The 14,417-nt window shown below is 53.3% G+C and overlaps 2 protein-coding genes across 2 annotated transcripts; both read right to left on the bottom strand.

Annotated features, from left to right (window-relative positions):
* Nucleotides 1-624: 624 nt before the first annotated feature.
* Nucleotides 625-1,623, bottom strand: RNF225 (ring finger protein 225). Its single transcript, XM_063092055.1, has one exon. The coding sequence runs from the start codon at nt 1,621-1,623 to the stop codon at nt 625-627; it is 999 nt and encodes a 332-aa protein (XP_062948125.1).
* A 1,545-nt stretch (nt 1,624-3,168) lies between these two features.
* RPS5 (ribosomal protein S5) lies at nt 3,169-8,285 on the bottom strand. The gene is made up of 6 exons (XM_063092064.1): nt 8,180-8,285; nt 7,281-7,389; nt 4,556-4,765; nt 4,276-4,404; nt 3,378-3,476; nt 3,169-3,285 (listed from the first exon to the last, which is right to left on the bottom strand). The coding sequence occupies exons 2-6, from the start codon at nt 7,386-7,388 to the stop codon at nt 3,217-3,219; spliced, it is 615 nt and encodes a 204-aa protein (XP_062948134.1). The 5' UTR covers nt 7,389; nt 8,180-8,285; the 3' UTR covers nt 3,169-3,216.
* Between the last annotated feature and the right edge of the window lie 6,132 nt (nt 8,286-14,417).

Genomic DNA, 14,417 nt, shown 5'->3' with positions numbered 1-14,417 from the left:
TAGCAGCAGCAGCTTTGCTCTCCAAAGATGGAGGGCACCCAGCCACCTACAAAGAACCCAATGGATGAGCAGATCAGAACCTGCAGCCCCTGGTGCTGGCCCAGGATGCTCCCCCAGTGTTCTATGGTGAGGATGACTGGGGGTACTCCCAGCAGTACCCTTTCAAGAATCAGGGCTGGGGGTTCCCCTGGCAGGGCCTCTGCATGGATGTTGGTGGGGGAAGGGAGGTGGTGGCAGGGCCCCCCCAGCTCGACTCCCAGAAGAGAGGAGGATTAGAGATGCTCCAAACTGGATCCCCATGGGGATTGGGTTCAGGAGCACAGAACCCTTACAAAGATCATGGTCAGGGAACCCTTAGCTGGATGGCCACTGGAATTAGGGTCAGAGATGACCTCCAGTTGGACTCTCATGGGAATTGGGGGTGTTACCAGAGGATCCCTGTGGGATGGCTGCGGTGTTTGCTCCTTGATATGGTCCCTGCCCCATGGTGACAATGCCATGTATGCTCCCACCAGGCCCCAATATGAAGAAATGGGTGTTTACCGTACATACACCCTGCTAAGGTTCCCCAGAATGACACCGAGGTCCCCAGGCATGTGGACAGGGCCTGTAGCACAGATGCATTTACTGTGGCCCCCACACCCTCCTCCTGCTCCGTGCCCGCGGGGCCCAGCCTGGGCGAGCCTCTGCCCCCCACATTTGGTCCGATGGCTCGTCCAGCATCCCCTCAGCCTCCCTTGGGTCCTCAGGCCCCACCTCGGGCTCCAGTGCGTCCTCTGCATCCCCTGGTGATGTGGTGTCCAGGTCAGGGATCGTGGGGTGTTGCGTCCAGGCGGGAGTCCAGGGCGCCCCCGGCGTGGGCCGCGGTGGAAACCAAGAGAAGCCGGGCGCTGGGGCGAGTGCCACGAGCTGGGGCCGCGCGGGGCCGGAGGAGGTGGCGTGCGGGATGAGGAAAAAGATATAGATGCCTGAGACCACCAGGCCCGCAGCCACTAGCACGGCCAGCGCCACGGCCGCGTTGAAGGCCCAGGCCGGGCTGGTCAGCGACAAGCGGCGCGACAGCGGGCGGCCGAGGCGCAGCGGCGGCGGGGGCGACGGGGGTCGCGCGGCGCGGGCTTTGCGCGGCCCGGGCGGGGGCGGCGGCGGCCGCAGGTAGAGCAAGCCGCGGCGGCGGTCGAAGCGCACGGAGCCCTGGCGCGGCAGCGGCGCGCGCGCGTCCCGGGGTAGCAAGCCGGGCTGCGTGGGCAGCGCGGGCAGCCCGCGGCGCGGGGCCAGGCGCGTGGGCGCGCGACACACCGGGCAGGCCACCGCATCGCCGCCGCCCGCCGTGGCCAGCGACAGGCGTGCAAGGCACTCGAGGCAGAAGACGTGGCCGCAGTCCAGGCGCTTGGGCAGCTTGAACACGCCGTCGAAGGGCGACACGCAGATGAGGCATTCCACCGGGGAGGCGGGGGGCAGGATGGGGCCCGAGCCCGGGCTGCCATCTCCCTCCTCTTCCTCGTCGTCGTCGTCGTCCTCCCCTCTGCTAGGGGAGCGGGGCGCAGAGAGCGAGCCTGGGGAGCTGGGGCCTGATCCCTGAGGGGTCCTGGGGCGGCGGAGCCAGGGCGGCCTAGGGCAGGGCATCCGGATCCGACCTGCGGGGAGAGGCTGTCAGGCAGGAAAGGAGGCGGCGGCGGAAGCTGGAGCAGTCTGGGGAGATCAGCAAGGACTCCAGAGAGTAGCAGAGCTAGACTCTGGAGGATGACTCAGAACAGAGCAGGGTCGTCAAGAGAAGAGGGTAGCTAGAGCCAGGAAGCAAAGATGAGATGGAAAGCACAAAGGCAGGGACTGGGGACAGGGATGCACCCTGGTGTGGAAAAAGGGGGAACTACAGATCCTGAACTAGAGACTTGGGGGAGAGAATGGAGCTCAATACAGACGGGGAGGACCTCAGAGACTTCAGGAAGGATCCCAGACGAGCATGGGGGATCCAGCATGGAGGGGGATAGACAGGGACCCCTGAAAGAGCTGGGCAGAGACAGATCCTAGAGGGACCACAGGAGACTCCAGAGAGAGTAGTCAGATATGGGAAGACACCTGAGCCAGTGTAAAGGAACCCAGCAGCAGAGAGCAAGGCTAGAAGCCCAGGACAGGAGCCAGGAGCTCCCCAGAGTAGTGAGCCCCTAGCTGGCTTGCAGGATTCTTCCTAGCTGTTGACACCTCCTCCCTCTGGCCAGGGGCACGTCCCCGCCCGTCCTGTCTCTGGCCTACCTGTGGCTGGGTATGTACATGCCCCTCCCCAGGGGAGGGTTCCTATCCTGGGGCCGCCCCTCCAGGTCCAGGTTCCCAGGTACCCGCTGGACCTGTCTGACTGCCTGCCCCGCCCAGTGGGTTGGTCCTAGCCTGGAAGGTCAATACCAAGCCCTACCTTGGCCGGATGTCGGGGGCGGTAGGAAGGTGATGGCACAAGGTGGGCGGACATGGGCCCACCACACCCCCCACCCACCCTTCTAAACCTGATGACTCCTTCAGCACGGAGCCACCGGTTTATGGCCCCTGGTTGGGCCCCAACCTGTCTCCCCAGCAGCCTGGTGACAACATGCATGGGCCACTAAATGGAGAACCTGAAATGTCTGGGGTGGCAGTGGGCCTGCCTTGTAAGGTATAGAGCTGAGCTGCAGCCACCACCATGCAATGTGGCCTTGGAAGCAACCTGGCTAGTGAAGCCAGTCCACAAATCAAGAGGGTAGGACTTCCACGCCCAAGGAGTGCACAGCTGAGCTGGACAGTAACAGCCCTGCTAGTGGGCAAGGGGCTGGGAGTAGTTGTGGCCCACAGAGATACCAGGCTTTCGCTTCCTCTCACTGGGGCTGATTCCAGGTAACAGGCCTCTCAAGGCAGTCTGCTGCCACCTAGACCTTGTGAGCACTTAAGACCCTAGACTAGTGACATCTGATGTGCAAGGCCCTCAGAAGTTATGGACAACCCTGTCCCTCTCATTTCTAAGACATGCTGAAACACTCCAGTTGGCCTGGCCTGCTGTGATTCTGAGTCAGTGATGCTTCCTGAGTGAATTCTGGTCTCCGCAGGCCAACAGATGTGCCAGGAACATGACCAGCCCCAAAAACCACCAGGGCCATCCTGCCCCTTCCCAAGGCCCCTCCAAGAACAGACAGCGTCACAAGTGGGTGGGGCCATCCCAAAAGGTAGACAGGTTTATTGGGCAGCAGCTGGGAATCAGCGGTTGGACTTGGCCACACGCTCCAGCTCATCCTTCTTCTTGATGGCATAGGAGTTGGAGGAGCCCTGCAAGGAGGCAGATAGTCAGCTCTGAGTGTTTGAAGGAAACTCCCCACAACTGCCCAACTTGAGCCCCCACCCCCAGTGTCTCTATCCACCTTGGCAGCGTTGATGAGCTCATCTGCGAGGCATTCAGCAATGGTCTTGATGTTCCGGAAGGCAGCCTCACGGGCACCTGTGCACAACAGCCAGATGGCCTAGGGAACACAGGGGTCAAGCTAAGCTGACAGTACTCCAGTACCCTGGCCCACCCCCAACAGATGCTGGCTACCAGGCCATCACTCACAGGTCCACTGAAACAAGATATAGGGGGAGGTTGCAGCTGCCAGACCTTGGATCAGATAGAGGGCCCCATAAACAAGTGTCCAGTGTCACACACATGGGCTGAAGTTGAGTCCCCAATGACAGGTAAACTAAGACCTGCCATGACTGCAAAATGAAATGTATGCTCTTGACATGGACCGTTGATTGACAATGGACAGCTATAAAGACATGCTGGGGACAGTTACATTAATGGAACGGTGACCAATTTGATATTCTGTTGCTGTAAAATTCCTTGAGGATATTGAAAAGCAGGATAGCTCATCCTTGTTCTTAAAACAACCTCTGAGCTGGAGTGTTTAGAGGAAAAATGTCAGAATACTTGTAACTGATTCTCAAATAATCAAAGAACCCCATCCCCGCCGTGTGTAAAAATGCGAGGGTACTTCAAAAAGTTCATAAAAAGATTCAGTGTCTCTTAATTCTATTTTTCCAGGAACTTTCTGAAGTACCCTTGTATATACCTAAAATGAAACTAGACCTCAGCCAAATGTGGCCCGGGAGAGGACTCAGAGCCTGGATCTGCCCCACATGGGGTGGGAATCCAGGATTCCCAGAGGAAGTGATGCTCCAGGTAAAACTCGCAGACAGGGACAAGCCTTCCTACCCTAGGCAGGACTCCACCCACCCTTGGTGGCTGCTCCTCCCTGAGATGTGCCAAAGTTCTGGGCTCACCTGATTTACACGGCGCAGGGGGGACACATCTACAGCCTGCCGTCTCACTGTCCCAGCTCGCCCAATGCGTGTCGAGTCCTCCCTGGGGCCACTGTTGATGATGGCGTTCACCAGTACCTGCAGAGGGTTCTGAAGGGAAGGGGGCAGTGAGCCTGACATCCTGCCCTATGCATCCCTCTCCCATTCACCTCCGCCCTAGAATGGGGGAGACCACACCATACCGTGGGGCTCTGGGGTGTATTAAGGACAAAGCCTGACTCGCCTGGCCGCAGTGCCCTACCTCACCAGTGAGCAGGTGGATGATCTCGAAGGCATGCTTGACAATGCGCACAGTCATGAGCTTCTTGCCATTGTTGCGACCATGCATCATCATGGAGTTAGTGAGGCGCTCCACAATGGGGCACTGTGCTTTGCGAAAGCGCTTGGCGGCATACCGCCCTGCACTGTGGGGCAGGTACTTGGCATACTTCTCCTTCACTGCGATGTAATCCTGGGGCAGCAGGGAGGGGGAATGAAGGGACAATGGTCAGCAGCAGGATGGCCCTCAGCCAGGGACCAGGGAGGGACTGAGCATCCACTCAGGGTAGTCCCCTGGCTGCCTGTGATCCTGGTCTGCCACCCCAGGGGACTGGGATATGAGCCCTGCCTGCCACGAGAAAATAAAACGTAAAGAAGTAACTTTAGGGCCGGCTCGTGGCTCACTTAGGAGAGTGTGGTGCTGACAACACCAAGTTAAGATCCCCTTACTGATCATCTTTTATTTAAAAAAAAAAAAAAAAAGAAAAAAAAGAAGTAACTTTACCAAAGCACCAAAAAACCCTCTCTCTTTACGATGGGAAAACATGGATGGAAAACTAAGGAGATTAGAGTCCATAATTCCAGTTTTTATTTTTATTATTTTATTTTTAAAGGATGACCAGTAAGGGGATCTTAACCCTTGACTTGGTGTTGTCAGCACCACACTCACCCAATGAGCTAATTGGCCATCCCTATATGGGATCCAAACCCATGGCGTTGGTGTTATCAGCACTGCACTCTCCCGAGTGAGCCACGGGCCAGCCCCATAATTCCAGTTTTTAAAAAGTGTTCCTCAAACTCTGCACTATGGACATTTTGGACCATATAATTCTTTGTTGTGGGGGACTGTCCTATGCACTCTTGGACGTTTAGCAGCATCCAGTATGCACCTCCCTCAGTTTTGACATCTTGAAATGTATCCAGACATTGCAGTGTCCCCTAAGGGGGGAAACCACTCCTGAAAGAGAGTAAGAGTTTAACAAACCCTATACATACATAAACAAATGCACGTACACATACATATCCATAAGAAAATGTGTAGAAAAATGCCAAAACGTTAGCCTTGCATATGTAAGGGGAGATGGAATCAGAGGAGCCAGGTGAAGAGGACCAATGTCAACAGTTACTACAAAACGTACTAAGGTTATTCTAACACTTGCATATGAGAACGTACGCAAAAATGTGTTTCTACAAACACAAGAAATGATGGGAAAAGAAAACAGGAGATACTCAAGTGAAGCATCTGCACAAACATGCAGGTAGAAGGGTGTTCACTGTGCAGCAAAAAAATTGCAAATACCAAATGTCCCAGCAATGGTGTGGCCTCAGAGAGGAGCCCTGCACAGCTGCTCAAAACAGAGAAACCTGATGCCACAGTGACTTTTACTTCCCCAGCCCCTAACAAGCAGGCACTCAAAGAACGTTTGTTTGACAGACCAAGGGATAGTGATAAAAAATCTTTATAATCTAATGGTTTACACAAAAGCAAAAAAAAGAAAACACATAAGTAATAAAGACCCAATGTGACCTGCAAAGCCTAAAACGTGTACTGAGCCCTTTAATAAAAAGTTTGCAGACCTCCCCGAACAAACCGAAGAAGGAAAAGCAAACATTCAGAGTGAAAAACAGGGCTGAATTATCCATTAGGCATAGTGCCTAGGTCCCGTGATATCTTCAGAGGCAAGAAAAATGTTTTAATTCCTTTTAAAACAAAAAGGGAAAAAGTGAACCTGGATTATATTCACCTTTTCACCAATGCAGTCACAAAATACAGTTTTTAATTTTTTTTTTCACTTTGGAGGAAGGGTTCACAAAAGCAAAAGTTCTTAAGGCCCACCAAATTCATAATGAAGCCCCAGTGAAATTCATAATAAGGGAGGTTTAAATAAAAAAGGCTACATATAAAACAGTACAGGGGTAAGAACAAAGTAAGAACTCACACTTCCCAATTTCAAAACTTAATACAGGGATGGCCAATTAGCTCAGGTGGTTAGAGCGCAGTGTTATAACACCAAGGTCAAGGGTTCAGAACCCCACACTGGCTAGACACAAAACCAAAACCAAAACTTAATACTAAGCTATAGTAATCAAGACAGTGTGGTACTGCCATAAAGATAAACAGACCAAGGGAATTATAATTGAGAGTCCAGAAACAAATCCATACAGCTAAGGCCATTAGTTTTTGACAAGGGTGCCAAGATCATTTAATTGGGAAAAGAATAGACTCAACAGATAGTGCTAGATAAGTGGATATTCACATGCCAAAGAACAAGGTTGGACTTTTACACTTTAAAATGGTGAATTTTACTACTTCTTGGGGGTCTAATAGCTAGGATTCAGTGCTTTCACCGTTGCAGCCTGGGTTTGATTCCCACTCAGGAAACTCATGCCTTGAAGAGGTAAATTCCTTTAAAATGCTGAATTTCATGTTTTATGTTATGTGTTATTTTACTATCCCTCCCCCTAAATCAGTATGTGGGATGTGATGCTCCTTCGGGGAGGAAACCACCTCATGACAAACGTTGGAGCAAATTTTGGGCAGGACATGAGAAAGAATGGATGTGATGGTCCAGGGATCCCTCCTTTACCGGTCATTATTTCAACCACTAACTCAGCGGGTCTGGTACAAATTTCAAATGCTCCCTCCTGGAAGAAGCTATCTGTTCCCAACCCCCAGCTGGGAAGATCAACCACTACATCCCTCTCACCTGTAGAGAAATGTCATTGATCTGCACATCATCAGTGCTCCACTTCCCAAAGAGCTTGATGTCGGGGGTTTCCGCCACCGCCGGTGCAGCTGTCTCCCACTCGGTCATCCTGGAGGCAGACAGAAACTGTCAGAGCCCAGCCAGCCTCGAGCAAAAACACAACCACCCCCAACTCTCTGAGACTGCGATACCCCCGCCCCTCCTGTGGTGAACTGAGGAGTTCCAGGGAGCCAAGAAATGCTGTGAACATCTTTTTGAGCCCTAGAAAAACCACTCAGCTGTCAGCAGGGCCCCTGGGCCTACTACTTGGCAGTCAAACGGTCAACAGCTGCTGCATGGATCAAGGCACGATGGCTCCGCAGATAATACCAAATGCCCTGACACCGCACCTGCTGGGATTCAAATCCCAGCCATGCCATTTACATGCTCTTCGACCCTGGGAGAATCAACAAATCGCTTTGGACTCAGCTTCCTTATCTGTAGAATGAAACGTTATCTGGCACCAAGAACCACCGTAAGAATTCTGCGGCATAATCAACGCAAAGACTTGGATCCTCGTCCAACAGTAAGGTGGCGCAAAGAGCTGCTATTGAGAAAACGTGTACAGAGCAAAAAGTGCATCACGTAGCCAAGTAAGCGGAAGCTTCTTATCTCAGTGTACAATTTCAGAGTCCAAACCAACATCTCCGAGGCCCGGCGAGCGGCAGAGCTACGCAGGCGACGGAGCACTAGCAAGAAACCAAGAGTAACTACACCCGCGCCGTTTCCTCCACACCGTTTTCGCGGAGGCAGAGGGGAGGACCAACGAAGGGAGGCCCGGGCCTCGGGACTCGCCGAAGGCTCCCAAGAAGACCCTGAGCCGGCCGTCCCTCGGACCCCAGACCCCGCAGCGGTCTCACCTGAGGACGCAGTCGGGGAGTCTCTGTCGTTCGGCGCAGACCACGCGCCGCTCTGGCACAGACAGGAAGAGGCCGCACGTCGCGGGCCAATGCTTTTAACTGGGGCGAAAACTTCCGGGTCAGCGGAGGCGACGAATGCGTAAAAAGACATCGTGAGAGCACGGACCAATCCAGAGTAAGTATGTAAAGGCATCCTTTAGACCAGAGGTAATGCGTAAATCCCCTGCGCATGCGCACTTTCAGAAGCCGGGCCACAGCGTGCCTGGCGGATGTCCTATATCCAGTATTTGCCCGTTTATTGTGAGCCCCTGCACAAGCGCAAAGATCGCCGTGAGGGCAATGCCGCCATGTCTATTAAGGGCACAAGTCTGGTCCGTGCTCTTCCTTGTTTGGCCACTAACCTCATGCCCAAACCGCCGTGGGTTTCTAGCGGGGATAGCCAGTGGGCATCTTCTAGTTCCTCTCTGCGGTCATGGCCGCCTTACAGGCACGCACACGCTGCGGTCCCGTTTTGGCGGAGTGGAGCCCGCGGGTGTCAGGTCGCTGGGTGCATGCGCGGATCCACGCGCAAGCCCCCTCCCGCATTTCCGGTCAAGTACCTCCAGGCTCGCAAGCTCAGCTCGAGGTGTTGCGAGTAAGAGCCTCAGGGAGCGGCAAACTTCCGGCTTGGCTCCTCTCGTCAACCCACGCGCGGCCCTCCACCATCTCTCCGCGACCCCCACCTCTGGTGCCCAGTTATTGCTTTCGGCCTCGGGGAAGGGAGGACGCCCGGACGAGTGACTTGGGGTTGCGGCGCTGGGAGTCAGACCCCAACCAGGAGCGATGTTAAGGCCATCTCCGGGTAGGGGGCCCAGAGCGGAGGGAGCTAGAAGCTGCGGGTGGGATCCTGGAGGAGGTCGGGGCCTGTAGGTTGAGGATCCCTCAGAGGGCGCCCCTTATCTGTGTCACTCACAGGTGGGGAGCCCCCGCGAGGGGCTTGCAGTTCCCTGACCGCGGCGCTCAGCAGGAGGACCTTCTTAACTGCAGACCCAGCTCCCAGGGATGCCCTTTTGAAGCGGGTTAGGGTTGGAAACGAACATTTGAGGCCAAACGTTGAAAGGAGGAGGAACTGTAGATAAAGCCTCCCAAGACCCTGTCTCTGGGGAGCTCTATCCCCTCCTCCAGCTGCTCCAAGAAGTCTCTGAACAGGTCAGCCCCGGCTAGGGGCCGACCCGAAAGCCCTCTCTGAGGTTCTGGGGTGGTGTAAGGCTTCCTTCTTTGGGCCTCAGTTTACTCCCTGAGCGGGAGGAGGGACAGGAAGCCCACCCAGTCAGCTTCTCCCAGGGCCGCAAACCACGGGACTGTGCCCAGTAGGTGGCTTGGAGGACGGGTCCCACTCTGACCCATCTGGGGCCTGTGGTGATACAGTTACTGGGCTGATGCAGGGGCTTGGCATGGTGGTGGGTACCCTTGTCCACTGTACAGCCTCACCCGATGACCCCAGTGGCCATTGTGGAGAATGTGTGCCACCCTATGACCTGTTCACACCCCCTTGGCGTGTCCGGCGCCTTCTAGACCTAGGACCGTGAGCTGAGCTGAGATGTGGAATCAGCCTTGGTCGGCTTCCCAGAGGCAGCCACCACTGTGCCCTCACACCCATGCTAGCCTAGCATCATGCATAGGGGTGATGTCTGGCAGAACTAGACTCCAGGGCCGTATGGGGCTGTGAGGCCCCTGTTGCCCATCTTCACCTCAGGATTCAAGGAGGTCCAGCCACTTGATCCAGTCAGTCCTTCTCACAGCCTGGGCCTGTCCCCCACTCCCACTCCCAGGCATGCACATAGCAGGTGCCCAGCAGTTGTTTCTTCACTGGTTGTCTGTAAAGGCTCCCCCTGGCCCAATTCCAGGGGTGGTTCAATCTGGAGACTGCGGAGGGCTCCCTATTGTGGGCTCCCTTGGATTGTAGTCAGGCACAGCTCATGAAAGGACACAGGCCCTAAAGATGACCTGGGCAGGGGGTCAGGCTCCAATGGGGGTGACAGCCAACCTGTTGCCCATGGTCATTACCTCTGCTGTCTACCCTTGGTAGAACAGTGGCCTTGGGGCTCCCACTGTGTCCTGTGGGGCTGGAGAAGGGGTTAGGTGCTGGGCAGAGGATGGTAGCTGGAGGGAAGCAGGAAGGCTGGGAGCAGGCAGAGGCACCACTCACCAGGGGGGCTGCCCTGGCACTCAGCCAGGATCCAGAGTGGGATTCCCCAGCCCTGCTTTTTTCTCAAAAGCTGGCAGGGACCCACTCTTCTGAACCTGTTTTCTCTTTCAGTGTGGTAATGAGAATGAAATCAAGCAAGGCCAGTTTAGAGCTGGTGGCCTGGCCCCTATAGTTATTTGATAATGAACATCTTTATAGACCTCTCGAGAATGAGCTGTCATGCTGTGGAAGGCAAGCGGGAGGTCCTGGGCACTGTCCCATCAGTTGGGGATTGGGGAATATTGTAGACGTGGTCCTGCACAGCCAAGATTCACAGGCCCCTGCCAGGCCCAGGATGTCCTCCCCAGGTCTTCAGGATGCTGGGACAAGATCCAGAGTCTGAATCCATAGGTCTAGGGCTGCAGGCACTATGTTCTTCAGACTCAGTGGGAACCCCAGAGACTCTGCAGAGGACTTCCTCACTTCCTGGTGCATCATGTCCATTCTGGGCTGACCAGCCCCAACCCAGGCTTCCCACCTCCTGGAAGGCATCCTCCAGGCCCTGTTGGGATACCTCCCTACTGTCCAGGCAGCCACTTCACCTGTCCACCCTTCTGCCACAGTCCTGCTGTCAGCTGGCCTCATATCCTTCTCATGGTGACTGCTCGCTGCCCTTGCTGGCACCTTGGATATCTGCTGAAATTGCCAACCTGATTTTCAACCAGTTTGGAATGTGCCAGGTTTGGCTACGCCCAGCTGCCTGGTAGAGCCAAGCCCAGCCCTGCCCAGTCCAAAATCCAGTTTTATACCCATGGCCAGTCCATCATGGTCCACCCTGGTGCAGCCACCATGTACTCCCGGGGGATGCCCGCTTGTAGTGGGTTGAATGGTGGCATCCAAAAAGATGTCCATGTCTTGATACCCAGACCCTGTGAATGTGACTTTATTTGGAAAAAGAGTCTTTGCCAATATAATTTATTGTTTTTTTGTTTGTTTTGGTGGCTGGCTGGTGTGAGGATCTGAACCCTTATGACCTTGGTGTTCTTTTTTTTTTTTTTTTTTTTTTAATTTTTTTTTTTAAAGATGACCGGTAAGGGGATCTTAACCCTTGACTTGGTGTTGTGAGCACCACGCTCAGCCAGTGAGCGAACCGGCCATCCGTATATGGGATCCGAACCCGGGGCCTTGGTGTTCTCAGCACCGCACTCTCCCGAGTGAGCCACGGGCCGGCCCCGACCTTGGTGTTCTAACACCATGTTCTAACCAACTGAGCCAACCGGCCAGCCTTGCCAATGTAATTTCGTTGAAGTTCCCAAGATGAGATCATCCTTGATTACTGGGGTGGGCCCTAAATCCAATGACAAGTGTCCTTTTTTTTCTTTTTTTTTTTTTTGGCAGCTAGCTGGTATGGGGATCTGAACCCTTGACACTGGTGTTATAACACCACGCTCTATCCAAATGAGCTAACTGGCCAGCCCCTGACAGGTGTCCTTTTAAGAGACAAGATGGGCTTGCTGGTTATCTCGGTTAGACTGCAGTGTTATAATACAAAGGTCAAGGGTTCAGATCCCCATACTGACCAGCCACCCCCTGAAAAAAAAAACCCCAAAAACCAAAAGCACAGGAGAGATGGCCATGTGACCACAGAGGCAGAGATTGGAGTGTTGCAGCCACAAGCCAAGGAATGTCTGGAGCCACCAGAAACTGAAAGAAGCAAGGAAGGGTCCTTTCCTAGATTGTCCAGAGGGAGCGTTGCCCTGTGACACCTTGATTTTGAACTTCTGACCTTCAGAACTATAAGAAAATAGATTTTTTTTTTTTTAAAGATGACCGGTAAGGGGATCTTAACCCTTGACTTGGTGTTGTCAGCACCACGCTCACCCAGTGAGCAACCGGCCATCCCTATATGGGATCCGAACCCGTGGCCTTGGTGTTATCAGCACCACACTCTCCCGAGTGAGCCACGGGCCGGCCCCTAGATTGTTGTTTTAAGCTACCAAGTTTGTGGTAATTTGTTGCAGCAGCTACAGGAAACTAATATACACCAGATATCCTAAAGGCTCCCTTTGCCATCTGTGACCTTTGCCTTCATGTCTTCTTGGTGAGGCTCTCCCTGACTACCTCATGGTGACAGTTTATGATACCATCCCTTCCACCTTGTTCTCGGCCACCTCCTAGTTGGAGTCGATCTTATGAGGTGGACATCCCCACTTTACAGATAGTCATGGAGGCCCATAGAGGTGGAATAACTTGCCCAGAATCACACAGCAAGAGGGTGGGCAGGGAATCTATGGTGGCTGGTCCCAAAGTCTGACCTTCCCTGCCTCAGCTGGCCTCTCCTCCCTCTCTGCATCATGACTGGGGGTCCCTGCACATACAAGCTGTCCAAGAAATATTTGCTCAATGAACAAATGCGTTCAGTCCTTTCCCCTGGATCTGGCATAATCTGGAGAGGGACTCTCTCTGCCTCTCAGCCCTCTCTCTCTTCAAAGAAAATGCTGCTTATCCAGTAACCATGTTATTATGGATTAAGTTGTGTCCCCCAAAAGTTTAATGTGTCAGAGGCTTGGTTAAGCCTCCGACAGTGTTAAGAGGGTGGGAAGTCCTATTATGGTAATTGAAAGGGGGGGCCTTGAAGAGGTGATTGGATTGTAGGACCATGCTTAGTGAATGGATTAATAATGGTGGTCAGGGGTGTGGTTCGGGGGGCTTTAAAAGGAGAGTACATGAAGAATCTCTTTCTGCTGTGCCATTTTCTGCCATGTGAGACCCCTGCATTGTTGTAAAGCCACCAGAGAAGACCCTCACCTGATGTGTTTCCTGCCTGGACTTTGGACTTCCCAGCCTCTGAAACTGTAAGCAATAAATTTTGTTTTCTTAAGTTCCAGGTATGGTGTTATAAGCAACAGAAACAGACTAATACACATGTAATTATCAAGAAGGGCTGGTCTTGACTCCAGGCCTGCTCAAATAAAGGAATGAATGAACATCAGTGTTACTGAAACCCCAAAGGTCTGTTTGCTCACCGCTCAATAGCTAATAATTGAGAGACGAGTGTAGATGTAAGGAAAGGTAGCCTTAATCAGGAAACTGGCAGCCTGGGGAAATGGTGGACTTATGTCTCAAAGACCATCTCTGCCTTTCCCAGGTTTGTCAAAGGGTTTTATAGGGGTTGGGGTGGAAAGTTGATTCATGGTGAGCAAGTGGGGACGTGCAGACATGCTTCAGTGTTTCAGATAATGGTCAAGGAACTTCCCAGTGGGAGTTGACCAGCGTTATATTTCATTCTCATAAGATCAGGTTAGTAAACTAGTAAAGAATGGCCATCTGAGTTAATAATTTTCCCTCTAATTATTTGTATACAATGTGAGAGCAAGAGTCATTGTGTTTTGGCAATTAGCCGCAGACTATTTGGTTGAGTTACAGGAAAGAATAAGTTTTTTAATTCAAAGGCTTAGCAAAATGGAGTCACTTCTGTTCAGGCTATTACAACAGCACATTTATTGCTCCTCCAACTCCTGCAGACTATCCAACTATCTCCTCTCCCATGGCTCCATGGCAGACAAGCTGAGCCTTGCCCACTGCCCTGGGCTTCCTGCTGTCCCTGGCACTGACCAGCGTGTCTAAGGCTGGGTTCCCAGGGGGTGGGTGGTCTGGCCTAGGAGGGGGAATTCTGGACCTCTAGGCAGGGGCGGGTGTCTGGGCCAGTTTATCTGCTGGGTTGGACTGGCTTAAGCTCCTTCCAAGTTCTCAACTTGCTCAGCTGTAAATTGGGACCATGTTAGGGTGGCTCTGTGGAACTAGGGGATGATGGGGCAGAATGTGCATAGCTGGGGTGGCAATGCTGGATAAGGTCCAGTCCCATACCCTTACTTGGGGCACCTGGGATAGGGGAGATGAGGAACTGGGCTGGATTTGGGGAACTTGGAACATGGTCTTAATGGGGGGGTCTCAGGGGCCTGGATTTAGGATAAACCCAGAAACATTTTAGAGACCCATATATCCTGACTTAGGTGCAGGGTCTCAGATTTGGGGGACCAGATATATGTATTCTGAACAATCACAAACACA

This window comes from Cynocephalus volans, chromosome 3 (genome assembly GCF_027409185.1).
Source record: "Cynocephalus volans isolate mCynVol1 chromosome 3, mCynVol1.pri, whole genome shotgun sequence".
Lineage (NCBI taxonomy): Eukaryota > Metazoa > Chordata > Mammalia > Dermoptera > Cynocephalidae > Cynocephalus > Cynocephalus volans.
Note: the sequence above shows the minus strand (reverse complement) of the source record. Positions and strands in the feature narration are given on the sequence as shown.